General features: G+C 45.2%; 1 protein-coding gene across 1 annotated transcript in view; it reads left to right on the top strand.

The window, feature by feature from the left end:
- The first annotated feature begins 6535 nt into the window (after window positions 1-6535).
- The window catches only part of CDYL2 (chromodomain Y like 2), a 170166-nt gene continuing 154775 nt past the window's right edge, over window positions 6536-21926 (top strand). Inside the window, exon 1 of the mRNA XM_070388662.1 lies at window positions 6536-7384. Coding sequence (XP_070244763.1) covers window positions 7361-7384 — 24 coding nt within the window. The 5' untranslated portion in view covers window positions 6536-7360. The remainder of the gene's footprint in view (window positions 7385-21926) is intronic.

Below are 21926 nucleotides of genomic sequence, written 5' to 3' on the forward strand. Positions count from 1 at the left end.
AGCCACACACTTGGCCTGCCGTGTGTGTGCAGAGAATGGTGTATTAGTTTCCTGTGGCTGCCGTAAGAGCTCACCAGGAACCCGATGGCTGAAAGCAGCAACAATCTATTCTCTCACAGGACTAGGGTCTAGAGGCCTGGAATCAAGGTGTCAGCAGGACCACATTACCTCTGATGGCTCTGGGGAAGAATTCTTCCCTCCTGGCCTCTGGTGATTGCGATCAATCCTTGGCATTCTTTGGCTTCTACACACATTTCTTCCATCACTGTTTCCATTGTCACATGGCATTCCCCCTGTCTGTCTCTATTTTAAGGACACTGGTTATCGGTTCAGGGCCAACCCGAATCCTGTATGACCTCATCTTAACTAATTACATCTGCAAATAAGGTCACCTTCTGGGGTTCCAGGTGGACACGGGTTTCAGGGGGGCACTATTCAACCCGTTGCAGACAGACTCTGTGTTCCTAAGGCTGGGCCCTCTGCCTTGGCCTTCTGTATCCCCTCGCCAGGACCTTTTCAAAGACTCTGTTCCTTCAATTCTTTCTTCTCTTCGCGGTGTGACCATTTCCTCCTCATGACTGTGTCATTCCTATCATTGTTCAGACATGTGGTCATATCATCTGTATTAAAAACCCTTCCGGCATCCGATGCCTGCCTCCATCTACCGACCCACTTCTCTGCTCTTTTATAGAAAAAGGCCTCGAATGAGTCACCTGTGCTCACCATCTGTACTTCCTCTCTGCCCAAGTCTCTTGAACTCACATCAGTCTAGCTTTCAACTTTACTGCTCCAGCAAGATGGGTCTTGTCAGGGTCACCGAAGCTCTCCCCGTTGCTGGATCCTACGATCAGTCCCCTTCTCCCCCGTTGTCCCCCTGAGGTTTAATGAGAGGTCCCCTGTCTCTAAGTTGGCTTTGGGATGCCACACCCTCTTCCTCCCTTCCTATTTCCATCACCCCTTCTCAGACACCTTTGCTGACTCCTCACCGTCTTCCTGACCTTTAACTACTAAACCACTGTAGGGCTCTATCTGACACCCTCTTTCCCACCAGGTCTATGCCTAGTCTTTACCGGCTGTGTGCTGACCACTGCCACTGTGTCCAGCCTGGGTTTCTTTTTTTTTAATTTACTTTTTATTTGGCTGCGCTGGGTCTTAGTTTTGGCACATCACTGAACTCAGTTCCAGCATTGGGTTCTAGTTCCCTGAAGGGGGATCGAACCCAGGCCCTATGCACTGGAAGTTGGGAGTCTTAGCCACTGGACCACCAGGGAAGTCCCCTACCTGGGTTCCTGACTCACATATTGACTCTTCCCTCATCTCCATTTGGATGTCTAAACTTACCTCAAAATTAGCATGCTCTAAAATGGAATTATTGATTTCCCCTCACCCAGACCTAATACAAATACAAATAACCTACCAGATACACTTCTCCCCAGGTTTCCACATCTCAGTAAATGGCATCTCCATTCTCCCAGACATTCAGACCAAAAACTTAGGATTCTTGGACTTTCCTGGCTGTCCAGTGGTTAAGACTCTGCTTCCAATGCAGGGGATATGGGTTTGGGCCCTGGTTGGGGAACTAAGATCATGCATGCCCCATGGTGCAGCCAAAATAAATAAATAAAATAAATACAAAATAAAATAAAGACTTTTAAAAATGTAGGATTCTTCTATGTTATTCACAGCCCATGTATCCCCGTAGACACCTCCCATCCAACCACTTCTCTTTGTCTTGACACTTCTGCCTTAGTCCACACCACGAGGATCTCACACCTGGACTTCCAGGATGGTATCCAGCAGCCCGCTTGAGTCCCTTCATTGCAGTCTCTACCCAGGAGCCAAGTGACCCAATCATATCATCCCCTGTTCAAAGCTTCCCCAATGACCTCTCACATCACTGAGCATGGAATCTCGATTCTTTACCTGGCCTCCGAGGCCCTCCATATACCTGGCCCTCGGTCAGGTCTCAGACTGACCTCCACCTGTGCTCTTTCTCGCTTGCTCAGCTTTAGCCACTTTGCTTCATGGCTGGACCTTGAACACACACAGTTTCTTCAACCCCAGGGCTTTGCCTTGACTGTTTTTGGTTTCTGACATTCTCTGCCTTCTGACTGGATTTATGTTCTCACTTTCTTTGGGGTTTCAGCTCAAAAGTCACAACCTCAGTGAGGTCTTATTTTTATCTAAACCAGTACCCTCTCCCAAGCATACACCCATCTCAGTTTTTTGGTTTTTGCCTCTTTACATGGTTTCATTTTTCTCTGTAGTTCTTATGAGCCCATGAAATAATGTCACATATATATGTTGTTTTCTTGTTTGATTCACTGTCTCCTCCACTGTACTGTAAGCTCCTAGAGGGCAGGGCATTTTTTGTTTTGTTCAGTGAGAATAGCAACTGACATGCTGTAGACACTGAATAAGTAAGATTTACTTCAATTACTACTGTATTACCATCATCGTCATCATCATCATTGAAATAAAATGTTTTAAAATTAATGCTAAAAATAAGGTTTAATTAGCAACAAGGGTTTCTATATGGCATGAAAACAATATTGTTTGAAGGTTTTATTTAATGCCTTTCTACAGGATCTTGGACATTCAAAGATATTAATGACACATGCAAGTTTAAAACCAGCAGTAGCAGTTGTAATATTAATTATAACAGATACTATTATTCAGCCGTTGTTAGTGGCAGGTGCCTTGCATGGATTATCTTATCTAATTCTCCAAACAACTCTATGGGTTGTCTATCACCTCAATTTACAAATGCAGTATGGTGGTTTTAAAATATGTCCACAAAATCTTTGATGGTCCTTCCTTTAGATGGTGGAGGCTAATTCATCTCTCCTTGAGTGTGGACTCAGCTTAGCCGCTTCCAGATCCCTAATGCGCAGAAACGGTGAGATAAGAAATGCCTTTCGTTTAAGTTACTAAGTTTTGGGGATAACTTATTATGTAACAATAAATATTTTGGGGAATGAAAGAACAGAGAGGTTAAGTAAAGAGCCTCATAGCATACACCTAGCAGTGATGATACAAGAATTGGAACCCAGGCAATGTGAACCTAGAACCCAAATGTTCAACCATGCTATATAGGAAGTCAAGATCAGGTCTCAAGCAATGCCAGAAGGAGAAGAGTATGGCTTTCTAATGCCACTGTCAGGGTGGAGGATACAGTGTATCCTTGGGTACTAAACTGTCCATTCTTGCTCTATCACAAGGGCATGTTTCACGCAGCCACTTCCCTTGTTTCTAAGTTCCCTTTCCTCCCCAAGCTTCTTTTAGCATATAGTGAACATCTGTCTTCCCGGCATCCTTTCATTCCCCCATTTCTTTGGGCTTCTGCACATTCTCAATTGGGATCAGGTAATTCTGGCAAAGCAATCAATCATTGCACTCTTCCTGCTGGGATAGGTGGAGATGTGATTTAAACTGGCCAATCATAGAGCATTATTAGTGACTGGCTACAGTAATCTGTCCAACATACCAGCACATGATGTACAGTGGCCAAGCAGAAACATTCCCTAGGATTTTGAAATACTCAGTTGAGATCTCTAAGCTCAGATGTGAGCTGCTGCTGCTAAGTCACGTCAGTCATGTCTGACTCTGTGTGACCCCATAGATGGCAGCCCACTGGGCTCCCATCCCTGGGATTCTTCAGGAAAGAATACTGGAGTGGGTTGTCATTTCCTTCTCTAGTGCATGAAAGTGAAAAGTGAAAGTGAAGTCGCTCAGTCGTGTCCGACTCTTCAAGACCCCATGGACTGCAGCCCACCAGGCTCCTCTGTCCATGGGATTTCCCAGGCAAGAGTACTGGAGTGGGTTGCCATTGCCTTTTCCAGATGTGAGCTGCCAGGTGCCATATTCTTAGCTGCCTGGGGAAGTCTATCTCCAACAGGAAAGAGTGTAGCATGGAGACAGAGGACATCTTACATCCTTAGAGACCTTGAAGCCAGCCAACCTGGAGAGCAACTCCATCCTTTTCTAATCTATGTGAGTCAATAAACTGTGTTTTAAATTAGTTTGAGTTTCTATCAGTTGCCCTTCATTGTGACTAGTATGAAGAGTCTGTCCCATTTTGTGGAAGATGGTAGGTATCTTCCATTCTCCATGAGCAACAGTGGTTCTAAGTCATCCGAAGAACCTGGAGCAGTTCTGTCCATTGGTTGGCCTTTCCTCAGAGGGTGAAGGACTTCCTTTTAATCCTTTAGGAAGCATCTGGCCTTTCTGGAAGCCAGCGATGGTCTGGGGGCAAGCTCAAAATAAAATGGTGCTATGACGGATGGGGAGTTCAGTCACTCAGTTTAAAACCTTAGTCATCTCTGTATCCTTTCTTTCCTTAGTTGCTCACCCCCTCCCTCAATTATGCACACACACATACACACACATACACAGACACACACACATCCTGTTAGTCATCAAGTCCTGTTGATGTGGATCAAATACCTTATGGAAGTAGATGGAGTAACCATAATGAAAGTCTGTGGCCGCCAGGTTCTTCCTTCTGAACATCTTGCAAATCCAGTTTTTCTTCTTCATTTCAACCTCCACCACACTGGACCACTGCGACTGGTCTCCCTACCTCTAACCTCAACCCCTGGAGTCTGTTCTTCATATTTCTTCTAGAATTTGTCTTCTAACACACTTTTGATTGCCACATGCTTTTGATGGATTCAAAAGTCTTCATCCAGTTTCCCCCTGCTGACTGGCTAAATTGCAAGGTGCTTAGCTTGGTGTTCAAGACTCTCCATGAACAGACCCACATTCATTATCCAATGTCCTGTGACTTCCACAAATCAATCTTCTGGTCTTCTCATGCCCATCTCATTGCAGCACTGCCTACCATCTACCCTTGTCTTTTTCTCCAAAGTCCCTCCTTTTCTATGAGTCTTCAGGATCCATTACAATACTATCTCATCCATAAAATATTCCCTGAGCATGCCAATCCACAGTGAACATCTCCTTCTGTGAACTCTGTAAACAATTGTTGTCTAGACTAAGGTTTCTTTTTTTTCAAACTGTGCTCACATTCCCAGGGAGTACTTGGCCAGCACAAGTGAAGTTTTTGGTGTTTTTGTAAAACTACTGATTATATATTCAAATTTGGCTGAGTGTATTATTTCCAAACCCAGTTTCTTTCTTGTCTTCTACTTCCAAATTACATCCTCATGCTATCGTGGTGCATTTATTCCCAAGTACAAATTAAGGATCATTAAAATTTGTTTTCTGACCTACAGATAGAGAACTGCCTATTATTAATATTCTTATTTAAAACCATGACCATGGGGAAAATATCAGTATGAAGAGGGAAGAAAACTGCTATAGCAATTTCCAGTTTCTAAACCAAATACACTTTCTTGTTTATTTCCACCCCTCACCCCTTTCCCCCTTCATCATTTTAATATGGGATTTTAACTAGACATTAGTATAAAATCTGTTGTATTGGTATAGTCTGACAGTCATTGTATACCCACTCTCTGCCAGCAATAGGGATAACGATCACATTGCCATGCTTGTGATACATAGGTGAACAAGCCTCGGCAGGAGGAGCTTTCCAGATGGATTCAGTGTGGAAGGACATTCTAGGCACAGGGGACAGCATATAAAAGCCCATGTATTTATTCCTAGAATGAGCCAGACATGAAAACCCTGTGTTCCAGATTCTGTGGGATTTTTTTTTTTAATAGAAAGATGTGATGACTTAAAAAAATTTTGATAATCTATGGATCAAACCTTTCTGTTTGTTATAATTCTCCTTTGCCATCTCCCTCTTCACAAGGGCAGTTCAGGGCCCAAATTCAGACACAAGTAACCTTATGGAATTCTGCTGGAATAGGCCACTTTGTGTATACAGACATCCTCTATTCGATTCTCACATCACCTTAGGGGTGTCCTACCATCTCCAATTTAGAGATAGAGAAAGCAAGCCTCATGAGGTAAAGTGACTTGTCCAGAGTCTCTCAAATAGGAAAAGACCGAGGGAGAATATGAGTTAAGTCCACACCACAGCTGGAGAATGACCAACTGGGCATTTCTGGGGCTAGAATGAGGAAGACCTTTCTTCCAAATTCAATAGCCTGCCTTCCCAGGTCCTGAGTTCACTATCTTTAAACAGAATTGGTGTCCACGATGAAGCAGGAAGAGATGACTTAAGAACGAGTTTGGTTTTCAGAGTTCCCCCGGCTCTGGAGCCTGGCACACAGTAGGAGCGCCTTCTGGCTGAGCGACTGAATCCTCCTCCCGTGCGCGTGGTTCCTCACTCCTCTTGGAGTCAAAGTCCCTTGAGGGCAGGGTCCCAGTCGCGCCTACCCGGGGACACGGTGCAGTCGGGTAGACTTTGGAAGATGCTTGTTGAATAATGGATGAGTGGATGAATGGGGGCTGGGGAGGTTGGGCGAAGGCCACGCCCGGCTCCAAAGACTTTTCAGGGTTTGCCGGGGTGCTGTCCTGGCTCTCTCGGCGTCTCTGGAGGGATCCTTTCGTCCCTCTTCCTGTGGCCTCCACATCTCACCACCCAGACTAGAGGGAGGCGCTATGGGCCCGGGGAGGGCCGCGCGGTCCCCAGGGGCTAAGTCTCCCGGGGGCGGCGCCCACTCCCTCCCGGGGCTGCGGGGCAAGAGATGAGGCCCCCGGGAGCTGGCTGAGCCCACCCGGGGCCCCTTCCCCGCCGGGCCTCGTAGCCCTCTACCTGCCTCCCGGCCGCCCCTTCGCAGTCCCGGGCCGGGTACGCCCGGCGGGCACCTGGCCCGCCACCCCCCGGGGAGCCCCACCGGTCGCCTCCGGGGCCGGCCCGGGGCGGCGGGGCGGGCCTGGGCGCTCCTCGGCTCCGGGACCGGTCCCCCGGGGCGCGGCCCGGCAGCCGCCCCCGTTCCCCCCCCGCCCGCCCGCCCGGGGGGCCGGGCCGGGCTCCCGGGGGGCGGGGACTCGCCCAGTGGCAGCAGCGTCCGGGCCGGCGGCGGGCGCGGGGCGGCTTCCTGCAGGCGGCGCCGGGGCGAGCCGTTGCCCGCCGCAGCCACACCGCCGCCGGGTCGCCGGGTCGCGGGGGCCGCGGCGCTCGGGCCGCGTCGGTGCCTCCTGGGCGCGCTGCGCGGCCGTCGCTGCTGCCCGCGCTCGTGCCGCCGCCGCCGCCGCCGCCGCTGCCGGTTACGCCAGCCCCGCCGCCGCCGCCGCCCGCTCTGATTCTGCGCATAGGCAGCCCCCAAGCCTGTCATTCTGCAAAAACACAGTTTACTCAACACACCACACACACACACACACACACGCGCGCACACACGCGCACACTGGCCCCCCTTGCGCACACGCACGGAGGGCGCGAGCGAGCAGACGCGCACAGCCGGCGAGCCAAGTTCCGCAGCCTGGCATGGCTTCTGGGGACCTTTACGAGGTACGGGGACGCGGGGGCGCGGGCCGGCCCCAGCCCGCGGGCGGGCGGCGGGCGGCGGGGGCCGGGCCGGGGCCGGGGCCGGGCGCAAGCCGGAGTTGCCGAGCCCGTGGCGGCGGCGGCGGCGGCCGGAGGGTGGCGGGGGCCGGGCGCGCCTCCCGCCCGCCGCCCGCCCTCCCGCGGCGCCCGCGCCCGCTCCCTCTTTCTCTTTCTCTCGCGCACACACTCTCTTACTCCATCTACTTTGCGGCCTTGGAGGGGAAGGAGGAAGCCGGGCGGAGCCGGGGCGGGGGAGGTAGCGGTCCCGGGGAGGTGTTTCTCGCCCGACGAGCCGCCTCGAGTGCAGAAAGTACAGGTAAAAGTCGGCGCCGGACGTGCGGGGAATGCGGGAGGCCGCGGGGCGGCCGGCGCGGGTGAGGGGCCGGGGGTGCGCTGCCCCGGGGCCGGGCCGGGGGCGCGGGAGGGGAACCTGGGGGGGTGGCGGGCCGCGATGGAGCGGAGCCGGGCCGGGGCGAGGCGGGGTCCTGGGGGGAGGCGGCCTTGAAAGGGGGCGGCCGGATGGGGGGTTCGGGAGACCCCCGCCAAACCGCTCCCCGGGGCCGCCGGGCCACCCGCCCCCCTCCCCCCACCTGCTGCCCCCGCCGCCGACTCGGGGCCGGGGCGTGGGGGCGGTCCTTGCGGGTGTCGCGCTCACTCGGGGCGAGAGGGGGCGCTGCAGAGGGACTCCGGTGGAAGCCGGAGCACATGGAAGGCGGAGGTGGGTGGTAACACGTTGCTAGAGTACTGGGGATGGAAGCCCGGCTCCCAACGCTCTACGGCACTGACCTCGGGGGATGCCTGTCTCCAGGTCCACAACAGGTAGTGACCAGCAATGGATGTTTTGCAAACGTCTCAAAAAATGGTCAAGGAAGACATTAGTCTGGCACCTTTGAAACAATGGAGAAATAGCCATGGCCTCTGGGAGCTGGGTTTTACTAGCTCTGAACAGAACAGTTACTGCTTTTGGATTTGGGACAAGTGGACAAAACAAGAAGCAACTCCCTTTCGCTAGGGAGAATGCCCCCAAAGAGCTGTTGGACCCAAGAGAACGTTCAGGATTAAGGAAGTTAAAGATGCCCCATCTTCAACCTGAAGGCCTGCTGATCCTCCAGAAAACCAGAATCAGAGCTCGGCGTGGACCTGGACTCCCTTGCACATAAATTGATTTAACAGTAGCCCTGGTTCTTGACTTTCGGCTAAATTGAGATGAACACCCCAAGGGGTGGAATTCTTGGTGGGAGACTATAGGGGTGATTCACCCACAATGAGCTTTTTTCCCTTTGGGCCTTCTGGAAAGATGTAGCTTTTTCAGTTGGTAGATTTGCTGGCCAGTGTGAGAGAAGAAGAGTGGCGAACAGGCAAGGCAGCATCTTAGCCGCCTGTGCAACCAGGGTCTTTTGGATGCCTCGCCTTGGACCTGGTGAGGCTCAGTCGTGAACCACCAGTGGGCTCAGGTGCCATGGCTTGAGAGGACACTGCAGTCCTATGGAGAGGTCAGTGTCGAGACCTCCTGCCAACAACCAGACCTCGCTTTAGTAAGTTGTGTGTGAGCCACCTGGCAAACAGGAACTCCAGCCCCAGTCGAGCATTCAGAAGACCACAGCCTCAACAAACATGTTGACTGAAACACCATGATATGTTCTGGGGCAGAACCATCCAGCTAAAATCTTTCTATTATCCTTGAAAGAATGTTGTGGATTGACCTCTTCTCTAGCCTACTGCCTTCCTCATCCCTGCACTGATAGAGAAGATGAAGCTGGGTAGACCTGGTGAAGAACTTTGGAAGATTGTGTCCAATAGGTCACCCAAACACTTTTGTCTATTTCAAGATGGTGGAACAATTTCTGAAACCAAAAGAGTTGAAGCACAGTCAAATGGGATGTTTGATTGAGTTTCCCAAAGTATAACCAGCAAAAAAGTGGGCATTGTTCAGGGGCAAAGCTCAGCTCGTTGGGAGTATGGATTTTTCTACCTGTTGATAGTGAGTCATCTCAGAGCTTCTGACTTTGCCTGGGAGAAGAGTTGCATTGAGAAGGCATTAAGAGGACATGTTAGGAGCTGTCAATATACTTTCTTCTTTTAAAGTTTGGAACTTATGAACCTTTTGGGGATAATTTCTTGTTTAATGATTATCTGAAATGCCCTCCTTAACATTGGTAATTATAGTTGCCAGATGAGTCTGTTAAAAGGGGAGTTTTCACACCAGCCTTGGAAGTGTCTTAGCATCTCTCGAGTTCTTCTTGAAGTTTAGTAAACAAGACAATAATAATAATTACTTCTGTGATAGTAGGTAATTGTACTAGATGTAAAATAGTTTTCCCGTGGCTGATTATTTGCATAGTTATTACTAAAAAGGGCTAAATTGCATTATGAGAATATAACCAATGTCAGCATTTTTATAGCCAGTGTCTACATTACATAACACATACTGAGGAATTTAATTTGTTGTTCAAATTTAGTTTTAAAAACAGTTAAGAAGTGCTAACTGTACATTTCAAACTGTAAAATTGGGTGTGTAAAAAGCAGGCTGTTGATTTAAGGACACATCTTGGATTATCCAGTACATTTATTGACCTTTAAAGAAAAAAAAAGAATAAAACTGATACCATTCTCAATTTAAATATTACGTTAATTAAATACTATACCCAAGGGTATGTAAAATGGTTTCTTGTAACCTCTGACCAAGAAACCATATTTTGACTGGGCAAGAACTATTATTGAATACATTTGTAATTGGTTTATTTCACCTGTGTGTCTGCTGACACTTTGACCCTCTATGGTGAAAATGCGATTTGGAGTCTAGAGAGTCTTCAACTTCTCTTTGGTGCTTTAGACAATTAAATTGTAAAAAGTAAGCCTTCCCTGAATAGCATCTTTCAAGGAATAGGTGCTAATTTTAAAGAAAAACTTTGTTTATGTAACGGCACTCTTCAGTCACAGTGAAGAAATATGGAATCAAGCTCAGTTACCAAAATTTTGGCTCTTGATAGACAGTTTCTCCTATAGCAGAGTTCTCATCATCATCTGGTGTATTATAGCCATCCACTATACGAAGGTGATCGTAAATATGGGCTGAGCATTTTAAAGTCATATATCTAAATGCAAAATGAAATTTCTTACCCAGATGCTCTGGTCAATATTCTGCTAAACAAAAGAGTCATAAAATGGTAGTCTGTGAGCCAGGTCTAGGCTTTCTATGTTTTTTGCCTTGCCTGGATGGTAGATAAGAAAAATGGACTTGAATACCTTTAGATGGGGTGTGTGATACTTGTGTATAATTGTCCCAGTGCGCCCTCTTACCAGAAACCCTTTCTGCTTCACTCTCACATTACTTGTCTGGCTCCAGTAGGCATTAGAGTTTGCAGCCCCCAGATGGTAGTCAAGCATTCGCTAACATGTTTGGATATCAGGAAGATGTAACCAGTGGAATAAGGAGCCCAGTTGCCTTGTCCATCTCTGTGTCCTCGAACATTCAAATACTTGTTGACTGAATCAGTGAACAGAAGACCAACTTAAGAATAGATAAAGTACCTTGGCTGACCTTTGTTATACTTGTGTGGAGCGCTGCCCTTTGTTCTCCTTTCTCCTTTGACTTGTGGTCTCTCCGTGGTGGTAACACCTTGTTTAGGAGAGTCCCTTCCAGTTCTTTCTGGAAGGAAGTGTGGCTGAGTCCCCTTCCAGAGAGCCAGACTATGTTATTCATTAAAAGGATTGAATGCATTTAAGCTTCAACCGCATGGCTTTCCAAGTGGCTGTTGGGTGGTGTTTTACACCCTCTCCCTTGTGATTAGCTGACAGTATGGAGGAGGGCTCCATTCAGTTGGCAAAAATATTCAAAGAGAATGCTGTATGTCTACACAGAAGGTCAGTGGCCAAGTTGAAATTGATTGAGGCGTTTCTAACAGTGGCAGTTCCTGACATTTGTCAGTGTTCAGTTTACTTACAGTTCCTGGGTATCTTCCCGTAAGATAGTTCTATCTTATGTATTCACGCATCCATATCTAATAAATATGTATACCGTTATGTGTATGTATATATATATATAAATACTGCTTTTGTTTCATTCCAAATAAAATAAACGATAATAGGATTTTCGTTTCGTTGAAAGAAATTTACTTTAGTTAAAAATCGATGCTGCTACAGTGATGAACATGGACCTTTCTGCTATAGCGCTACATAGGCACCTTGTGTCCTGCAAAATTATGCACTGAAAATAACAGGGTTTATGGGAAAAAGTGGATTGAGGCCGACTGCAGAAACATTGGAACTTCGTGAAGAAAAACAAAACCAAATCTAATGAAAATACCCCTCAGTTAAATCTCCACCTGGCTGATGTTTGCTCTTACCAGGTCAGTCCATCCTTACAGCCTTCAAATTGGGCTGGTACTTCTTTCTTCTCTCTGTAGCTCGAAGAGGTCATTCACTTCTAATGGAGACCGTTTTCACTGAAATGAAATCTAACCCAGAGCGTAGCCCTCTGCATTCATCTGTATGAAAAGAAATATTTTGTACCTTCTTCATCTGTAATTTGCAGCTTTGCCAGTCATGTTAGCATACTGGAAAGGTAATAATTCTTGAAGCCACCATGGGCCACTACTCAGATTAAAGGAAGGCACTTGAATGCGTTTCCAGCTTTGTTCTTGATCTTCAAGCATTGTTAAGTCTTTCTCTTTCCTTGTCAGAGCTCTTTCCTGCGATTGCTTCAAAACATTAACAAACTATGAAACTCACATAAGAACCAACACAACTTGTTAATTTGACATATTCCTCTATGTACCACTTGTACCCAAGGTGAAACACGTATAATTCCAGAATGAACAGTCAGTGATAAAACTTCTTGAGTGTCAGTACCAGTATTTGAAGAGGCAAATATTGTCAAAGAGAATACACTGGATGAGCTGAATTGATTTTTTGGCACATGGTAGACACCTGAAGAATATCGACTGGGTATATGATTCTCTCAGCTTTTGAAAGTTATTTTAAATTATTCCCTGTGGATAGATAGCAGCTTATTTTCAAGCAGTATAGACTTTTATGCGAAGTCATTCCTCATCGAATAAGATTATTTCCTCAGGGGCTTAAACTATCCTTGAAATGAGTTTATACAGCGTCTTGTACCTGAGCAATTGCTAAGGAATGGTTCAGGCATGGTAATTATCAAAAATCTTAAGTGTTGGAGACACACATTTAGATTGCAAAGATGTGAGCCCCTCTACGTCTCTTGGATGGTGAAAAAAGTGGTAGATGTGGCTAAATTCATAACACCATCATTCATTTGCTCATCTCACTTTAAGAGAACACCAAATATATGCCAACCACTGCTCTAGGGAATTGATGAGATTGTACTGCCTGAGCTTATGATCTAGTATGAGATATAGTTCAGAAAATAGGCAGTTTAGAGTGCAGGAGGAAAAGTGTTAGTACAGGGAAAGATGGGGTTCTCTACCATCATGAGGGGAATCTACCTTGGGGGAATAAATGAAAGCCTTCCAGAGAACGTGATGACTGTGGAGATGTTTGAACTAGGAAATGAGCATGATCAGGTTTGCAGGACTTATTGAGAATATTTATCTTTTCTACTTTTAAAAGCAATTTATGTTTATTGTTGCATCTTGGAAAAATAAAAGCATAAAATTATATCTATATGTAGATATATATCAGAGAAGGCAATGGCACCCCACTCTAGTACTCTTTCCTGGAAAATCCCATGGACGGAGGAGCCTGGTGGGCTCTAAGAGTCAGAGTCGCTAAGAGTCAGACACGACTGAGTGATTTCACTTTCACGCATTGGAGAAGGAAATGGCAACCCACTCCAGTATTCTTGCTTGGAGAATCCCAGGGATGGCAGAACCTGTTGGGCTGCCATCTATGGGGTTGCACAGAGTCGGACACAACTAAAGCAACTTAGCAGCAGCAGCAGCATAGATATATATATCTAATATATCTAAGATAAATATTATTATACATGTATTATACATTTAGCATATACTTGATGTTTATTAAATAGTGATGTGATATCTGAATTAATTAAAGTGTTAGCTTCCTTGGTATAGGTACAAATATGAGTGAAAGTATTTTCTATATCTATATAATTAAAAAATCAAATTAGAACATAGGATATATATTGTTTTATTTTTCTTATACATATATATAATGATTATTTCCTTATGTATCTTAAGATATTATTCTACATCATGATTTTTAATGACAGGTTAATTTTCACTTAAATCGATACACTATTTTGTGTCTAACTGACCCCCTATTGTTGGACATCTAGATTTTTTCCATTTATAAACAACTTAAATATTGCTTTTAACCTCCATAAACATAATTATTTGTATTCCTGTCTTATTATTTTCCTCCAGATAAATTCTGAGAAGTGAAATTTCTAGGTTGAAAAATGCTAACATTTGTAACACTTTTGTTGCATAATCTCAGATCGCCCCTCAGAAATGGACAGTGGATTAGTTTGGAGGAAGATTAGAAGCCATGGTGACCAGTTAGTATACTCTTTTGGTAATTGGAAGGAGTGTCAGTTGGTGACTTGAACCAAAGGAGTGGTAATACAGATGAAGAGAAATGGATGGAATTTGAAAGATTAAAAAAGAATCAACGTAATTTGGTACACTAGTCAAGATTATGGCTGGCTGCTTTTAATAGAAAATGTACAATAACAGTGGCCTAAACTGACGCTAAAGCTGAAACTCCAGTCCTTTGGCCACCTCACGCGAAGAGTTGACTCATTGGAAAAGACTCTGATGCTGGGAGGGATTGGGGGCAGGAGGAGAAGGGGACGACAGAGGATGAGATGGTTGGATGGCATCACTGACTCGATGGACGTGAGTCTGAGTGAACTCTGGGAGTTGGTGATGGACAAGGAGGCCTGGCGTGCTGCGATTCATGGGGTCGCAAAGTGTCGGACACGACTGAGCGACTGAACTGAACTGAAACAAGGTTTATTTTCTTACATGAAATAAACTTGGAGTTAGGCAGTCCAAGATTGGTGTGATGCTCTCCAAAGTTCTCAGGATATCAGGCTTCTTCTTGTCTCTTTCATCTTCAGCTGTGGCTTCTCCCATTAAGGTCACTGCTGGATCCAAGGTGGCCATGGAGCTCTAGCCATCTTTTGTGTGAGAGGATGGAAGAAATAGGCAGAAAAGGAGATGCAAAAGTTGACTAATCTTCTATAAACAGCTGCTGAAAGTTCCATGCAATCTTGCTTTCCTCTTATTGGCCTGAATAATTATATGGTCATAGCTAGCTGCAAAGGAGGCTAGAAAATGTGATTTTCAGTTATACTCTCTTCATTCCTCTCAAGTAAGACTTGACTGACATTATGTAGGCTTGAGGGAAAGGCAGGAGTTGAGGCATAACTTGGTGGTTTCTGTTTTGGTCCATTAGGTGGGTGGTGGAACCAGTAGTGGAGATAGAGAATCGAGGAAGAAGCATTGGTTGGAGGAAGTGGGGTCAGTGGAAAGGACAATGAGTTCAGAGTGTTTCTGGGGCACCTAGCTATAGATATTCACAGCAGTAGGTCATGTGAGCATGAGACTCAAAAGCATGATCTGTCATGGAGATAGAGATTGGAAATCATTGGCATATAGATTAGAATGTAAATAGGAGGGGAGTCCAGGAGAGGAGGACTGGAGAAAGTGGACATTTACAGGATGGAAGAAGAGACAGAAGATCAGATTTACAAGGAATAGCAAGAGAGGTAGGAGGCAAAACAAGAGACTTTGCTGTTATGGAAGGTAATGGAAAATTGTATTTCATGAATGGTGTGGTCAACAGAGTCCTTTGGCTGTAATAAACAGTAAGTCATTGGAAACCTTAAGGGGCATGTTTTCTATAGAGTGTTTTGGTGGGAGGGCTTGATTGCAGTGTGATGATGCCTGCAGGGGAATGTGGGGAATGTGGATGTAAAGACATATGGGTAACACTCTTGAGAAGCTTGAGTGAGACAGCCATAAAAAAACAATGAAATAATGCTATTTTCAACAACTTGGATAGACCTAGAGATTATCACATTAAGTGAAGTAAGTTAGACAAAGCAAATATCATATGTTATTACTTATATGTGGAATCTAAAAGAATAATACAAATGAACATTTTCACAGAATGGAAACAGACTCACAGACAAAAAAAAAAAAAAACAACAAAACAAGCTTATGGTTACCAAAGAGGAAAAGAGGGGAGGGATAAATTAGTAGTTTTGCATTAGACACACACACTACTATATAAAATAGATAAACAACAGGGTCCAACTGTATAGCACAGGGAACTATATACAATATCTTATAATAAACTATAATGGAAAAGAATCTGCCAAAGAATATATCACTTTATCATCAGAAACTAACACAACATTGTAAGTCAACTATACTTCAGTTAAAAAAACATTGTTTGATAGTGAGGAGAGAGTGAATGTGATATCCAGGGTGAAGTGGGAGAATAGATCAGCCTATTCTCCATTCCCCTAGTTCTACACATGCTCTACTGCTTTGGTGGATAACAAAAAATTGTGATACTGACTTTGGTTTATTGGACCCAAGAAGTGATTTTCCATGAACCCTACAAACTCCTCTCCTGCTGAATGGTGACAGTGGGGCCCAACATCTTCAGTAATTTTAGCTGGAGAAAAAAGGTAGAATACGTTTAACGTAGTCACCCAGAACCTTTTTGAATAAAATTTGCTCAGGGAAGAGATCTTGCTGTATTGAGAACAAGGAGATAAAGTTCTTGATAAACGGGTTGTACCAGCAGTTCTCTGAGAGATCAGATCACTGGGGTGCTACTGATAAATGAATGTGATAGTGTTTTAAGTGTCAGGTAGTCAGTCAAACACTAAAACAGGTGTTGCTGTGAGGTTATTTTGTAGAGGTGATTAAAGTCCATAATCAGTTGACTTTAAATAAGAGAGATTATTCTAGGTAATCTGGGTGAACTTGATTCAGTCTGTTGAAAAGCCTTAAGAATAGAATGGGGGCTTTCCTGAAGAAGAAGAAATGCCATCTGTGGATAGCAGCCTCAGCCTGGAAGATTTCCAGCTTCCCCTTCCTAATGACCTGACTATGGACCTCAGACTTCCCTAGCCAGGTCCATAACCACATAAGCTGCTCTTTGTTAAATCTCTTAATATATATCAGTATATCTAGTGGTTCAGCTTCCCTGGCTGAACCCTGATTGATAGTCAGCATCCCCATCAACATACCACCGATTCGTAACACTGTGAAGCTAGACACGTCTTTGAGTCTTTTTGAACCTCGATGGCTTCTACTGTAAAATGAGAGCTCTTCTGTTTTTAAAAAAACTCCTCCTCCTGATGGAGTCTTGTTACTTTTTCATGTGAACACCTTACTTCTTTGTAGCCATCATCGTCTTGTGTGTGAAGAGAGGCAAGCCTAGAGCTCCAAGGATGCTGCTGGTTTTGGTCTTCCGTTACACTGAGCTGTTCCCTGGAGCCATGCTGGGGATGGCAGGTTAGAGGTGGTACTGGGCCCCTGGGGCAGGCCTCCGCTGGGTCTGAAACTCACCCCTGCTTTGAGTCAGCCCCTGCTCTGGTAGTTGAGTGAATGATAGGGATGGTGAAGTAGCTTTTCTTGGTCCTGAGTCACTCCTTCTTGTCCCTTCTTGTAGCAAAGTGTCTCTTCTGACATTGCCCAGTTAGGCTGAGTCACTTGGTGGAAGCTGCCCCCTCCAAAGTTCCTGTTACTCCAATGACAGGCCCATCAGTTGACCAAGCCTATAGAAAGGTGTGGTCCGTTCCTGGGAAGCCTGGGAGGGCCATCAGTTTGTCATTTTATGTCCTGTTTTCTCTTAATTGTGTGTTTGATAACAGAAAACTGAATGCAATTTATAATCATAAATATTTTAATCAGTAAAATGTTAAATATTAAAAAAATTTGTTCTTTCTTTGCTCCAGTCATCCCATCTCTCCCGGAATCCCCCCAGCATCGTTCCATCACCACATTGCTTTCTAAATGACTTATAGGAGCATTGGTGTGGAGACTGGAGGGACACATGTGTGGGACTGGGGCCCCAGGCCACATTCTGCCATACCAGGAATTCCCCTGCCGAGGGGCCTCCACCCTATTCTCAGATTCTTGATCAGGGAATTTTCCTCTTTGATTTTCATTTCCTTGTCTGAGTTCAGTGTTCTAAAACTTATATCTCAAGGGCACTTGCTAATAAACCATGGATCACATATCCTGGATGTGAATTTTATTTAAAAATAGTTACTTTTGTTCAATTAACCATCAATCAAATATTTATTTTATGTTAACTATGTGCCTAGAACTATGCTAAGTGCTGGGGCTGCAGCCATGAATGTCTTTTAAACTGCTGTTCAGAATGTGATCGTGAAGAAAACCTCACGCCCACATATGGTTGTATACCACATTTTTAACACATTGGAGTGTTTTTAGTATGTTAAAAGGGGCAATCAGGTCAACCCTTTCTGTGAGCAGACCTCAGAATACAGCTTTTCCTGCCATCTCTGGATGTGTAAGTGAACTTTCAGTAAATGCACTGTTTTAGCATCATTCTGAGTCTGCAACATTCTTTAAGAATTTCAGGCCTATTCATAGCGCCTCACGTGAACGTGTACAAGCAAACACGCTTTAGAGCACAATGCACCCCGTCCATTTAAATAACCGCTTAAGGTTCAGGTGGTGTGACGATGAATGTTCTAGACCTGGCGTAATCATCAGTGTCTGGTAGTAACTGAATGTCTAACACTTTGTCTCCTTAAATTGTATAAAAGGTAGTGTGGGTGTTTATTTAGAGTTCTGGGTCCTTCTACCCTGACTTTTATATTTAGGAGAGAGAGTGTGAACTCTTTATGTTAAACGTTCAACTCTGAAACAGACATCAGACTTCAGTTAGAGTGAAGGACACCTTGAAATTGCAAGACAAGGTGATGAAACCAACCAAGCCTGGTTAGCACTCACAACTACTTTTCATTGCAAATCGGGGCTTGTTTTCTTATGGACAAGCAAACCAAATGTGGAGATAAATTGCCAAGGCTTTTATAGGAAGAGTAACTTCCTCAGACCTTATTTAAAAACCTTACTCTTAAGCACAATAGGCTTTATTGCTCTCATGAGTTAACGCAGAGATAAGGAAGTGTCTGTAAGTTATAGTTACACCAGACATCTCCACTGGGAAGTTATCACATGTATCTGATTTTATGTGTTAGGTTTCCTGGAACCATTTTGGTGGGGGAAGAGGGTTCCATTGCTGAACTCCAGAATTTTCTGCTGGATTCTGAGCTCTCTGAGAGTACAGGCCATGTCTAGTGTATTTTCCATGATTGTATTCTTAACTCATGGCATGTTCCTGGGCACACTGTGACCTTTCAATAAATATTTGTTGAATGAGTCATTGAGAATGTTCAAAACCTGTGCTTCTAGGCTACCTCGGGTTTCTCTTGAGTGAGTGTCCTTTATTTTTCCCCTATAGAGTATTACTTTTTACCCTTTCTAAGAAGATTCCTTCAGATTGCCCTAGAAATTCAAGTTTCCCTTTTGCCTTCCACTGGATCTTGTATAGACTTACTAGGTAACAAAAGTCCCTTACGGTGAATTCAAACACCCAAATCATTGTCCTTCATTATGGGTGACAACTGGATTGAGAATGGCTATTCTAGGACAAGAGGGCATCAGAGGATAAGATGGCTGGATGGCATCACCGATGCAGTGAACATGAACTTGGGCAGACTCTGGGAGATGGTGAAGGACAGGAAAGCCTGGCATGCTGCAGTCCATGGGGTTGCAAAGAGTCGGACATGGCTGGGCAACTGAACACCAACACCAGCAACATTCTCTGTTAAGTGCTGCCTGAGACAGAGCCCCCTGTACCTCTTTACACACAAAGACTGCCCTGTGGTTTGCAGCTGCTGTTTTTCTCTACTCAAGCCTCAGTGTTTTGGCCCAGTTTGGTATGCACCATCCATTTTAGGTCAAGCTGCCTAGAACTGGAGAATTGTATCCAGAGGGTTTACTGAAGGATTCTCTTGGGTGCTTGACCTGTAAGGAAGTGAGGCAGGATTGGTTGGTGAAGCAGACCTGCACTGAGTTTCCAGCTGAGGTCTCAGTGGATCCCAAGGAAGGCTTGGGAGCTGGAATGACTCTTCAGAAATGTCTCAACTTGAGGCCAGGGAACCAGACCCCTCATATCCCTACATCAGCCAGCCATTGCTGGTAGGCTGCCCTTGAGAGGGGCTGCGAGGATTATTCTTGGGCAGGGCAGCTCCCCTGTGGTGGAAGGCAGTTCCCTTTGAGGCTCACATCTGTGAGTCCTTAGCAGCACGGATATTCCTAGAAGCTGAGAGGACAGGCACATGGACCCTGAAAAGGGGATCTGGGGGGTATCACATTACCCACCACATCAGCAGTTGTTGCTCTTCACTGCTTGGCGAGTCTGTCTGCTGTAGGTCCTCCATAATGAACATCTGTCACCTCACTTGTATTGTAGGTTATTGTTGTTCAGTTTCTTAGTCCTTTCTGACTCCATGTGACCCCATGGACCCAGCATGCCAGGCTTCCCTGTCCTTCACTATTTCCCGGACTTTGCCCAAACTCATTTCTGTTGAGTCAGTGATGCCATCCGACCGTCTCATCCTCTGTCCTCATCCTTTAGGTTATTGTTTCCTCCCAAAGACATCATTTGTCATTTGACAGCTTCTTGGGGGCCGCCCAGGTCTTGAGTACTGACACGCTGGCCATGGCAACCCATGCTTGTGATTCCTTATCTGTCCATGCCACGCACAGCACAGATCCACATGTGGGGAGGTGTTTCAGAAGCTGACATTTCCTTTGGGTCTCCACCCCTTCTACTTGAGATGGTTTCTTCCACTGGCTCTCCCACTCTTAAACTGCCCTTGTGTCATCTTCTGCTATTTATTCCTTAAACTTTGAGGCTTCTTATAGTTTTAACCTGGGGTTCTTCTGTTCTCTCATTGTGCTACAGTGACCAGAAGGGTGATTTCCAAGTCTCTGACACTTTCTTGCTTTGTTTTTTTTTCCCCCCCTGAGCTCCAGAGCTAGCCATCTAACTCTCGGGCTCTTTAAACTCAAAACAGCCAAAGCTGAACTTACGTTTAACATATATAAGACTTGCTTTTCCTTCTGGGCTCCTAGCCTCAATAGCATCTGTATCTACCTGCTCTGTAGCTAGAAATGTGTCCTCCTGTGTTTTGCCCGGACCCCATGTGTCTGATGAATCTGCATCCTGAGTATTTCTTGAACTTAGCCTTTTCTCTTCATACTCACTCTCACCACTTTAATTCAAGAGACAATTCTCACTGTTTCAGTCAACCCTGATACTTCTCAGCTGGTCTCTCTGAATCTAGTTCAATTTTTTTTTTCCATACTGGACTCACAAAGATCTTTCTAAAATCCCCATTTTTCTATGTCTCTCCCGATGAAGTATCTTTAAGTGATGCCCTTGGGTTTTGACCCTTTTCATCTTCTACTAGCTCTCCACTCACAGCACATATTCCATCCAGAGAAATCTGTTCTCAGTTCTTGGACATTCCATGTGCTCTCCTTTAATCACACCCTCCTAAGGGACAGGGCACTCTTCATTATCATCCCTGCCACATCTTTGCTTCCTTAATTCCTGTTCATCCTTTAGGTCTCAGCTGAGACGTCTTTCTTGGGAAAACTTCCCCGGCTCATCAAGAGTTTCCTTCGGGCTCCTGTAGAACCCTGTTTGTCTCTCATCACAGCACTCACATTAATAGGTTGTAATTTATTATCTTATTTTCTAAATCTCCTACTGGGTTGTAAGTTTTGAGAGAGCAGGGATTCCCTCTGACTTGTTGCATCTTTAGCAGCTCACACAGTGCAAGATTCAGAAAACACTCTAGTGAAAGAATTAATTTATTTAGGTCTTTCATTTACATCAAAGTTGAAATTGTCTCAGATGTTTGCACAGTCTGTTTTGTAGGAAGCTTGAAGGCATTTTTAATCTTTCAGTTTTCCTGAGGGCATATAAGTTTTGAGTCTATTTTCTATGTCTTTATTGGTCAATTAATAATAATTTTGGTTTCTCATAAGTTAAACTCACAGCATTCAACTTTGTGTTATAAGTAAAGTTAATACAGTCTTGTATTCAAGGGATTATTGAATCTTGGAGTGGATGGGAGTTTTGAAGTCTTCTGCTCAGCCTTTCACTAACATCTCCAACAAGTGAACAAAAGCGAGGGACTCTTTTACTTTACTGAAGAAGAGAGGAATGCTTAAGATGTCAAAACTGGCTGTTTGCCTTCACTAAGTCTGAGTGTCATCCACGAGGCAGAGATGGTATCTTCCTAGACTCTTCTGGAGACTTGCCTTGGAAATTTTGATGTCATTATCGCTTTCTTGCACAAGACTTAGTAAAGGAGGCCAGTGAGGCTCAGCCCAGCCTCAGGTCTTGTTTAATTCTCTTGTTGATGAAGAATGGGGTTAAGACGTGCCTCAGCGACGGACCTCACAGACCTTGACATTATGGCAGGCACATG

Source organism: Bos mutus, chromosome 18 (assembly GCF_027580195.1).
Source record: "Bos mutus isolate GX-2022 chromosome 18, NWIPB_WYAK_1.1, whole genome shotgun sequence".
Lineage (NCBI taxonomy): Eukaryota > Metazoa > Chordata > Mammalia > Artiodactyla > Bovidae > Bos > Bos mutus.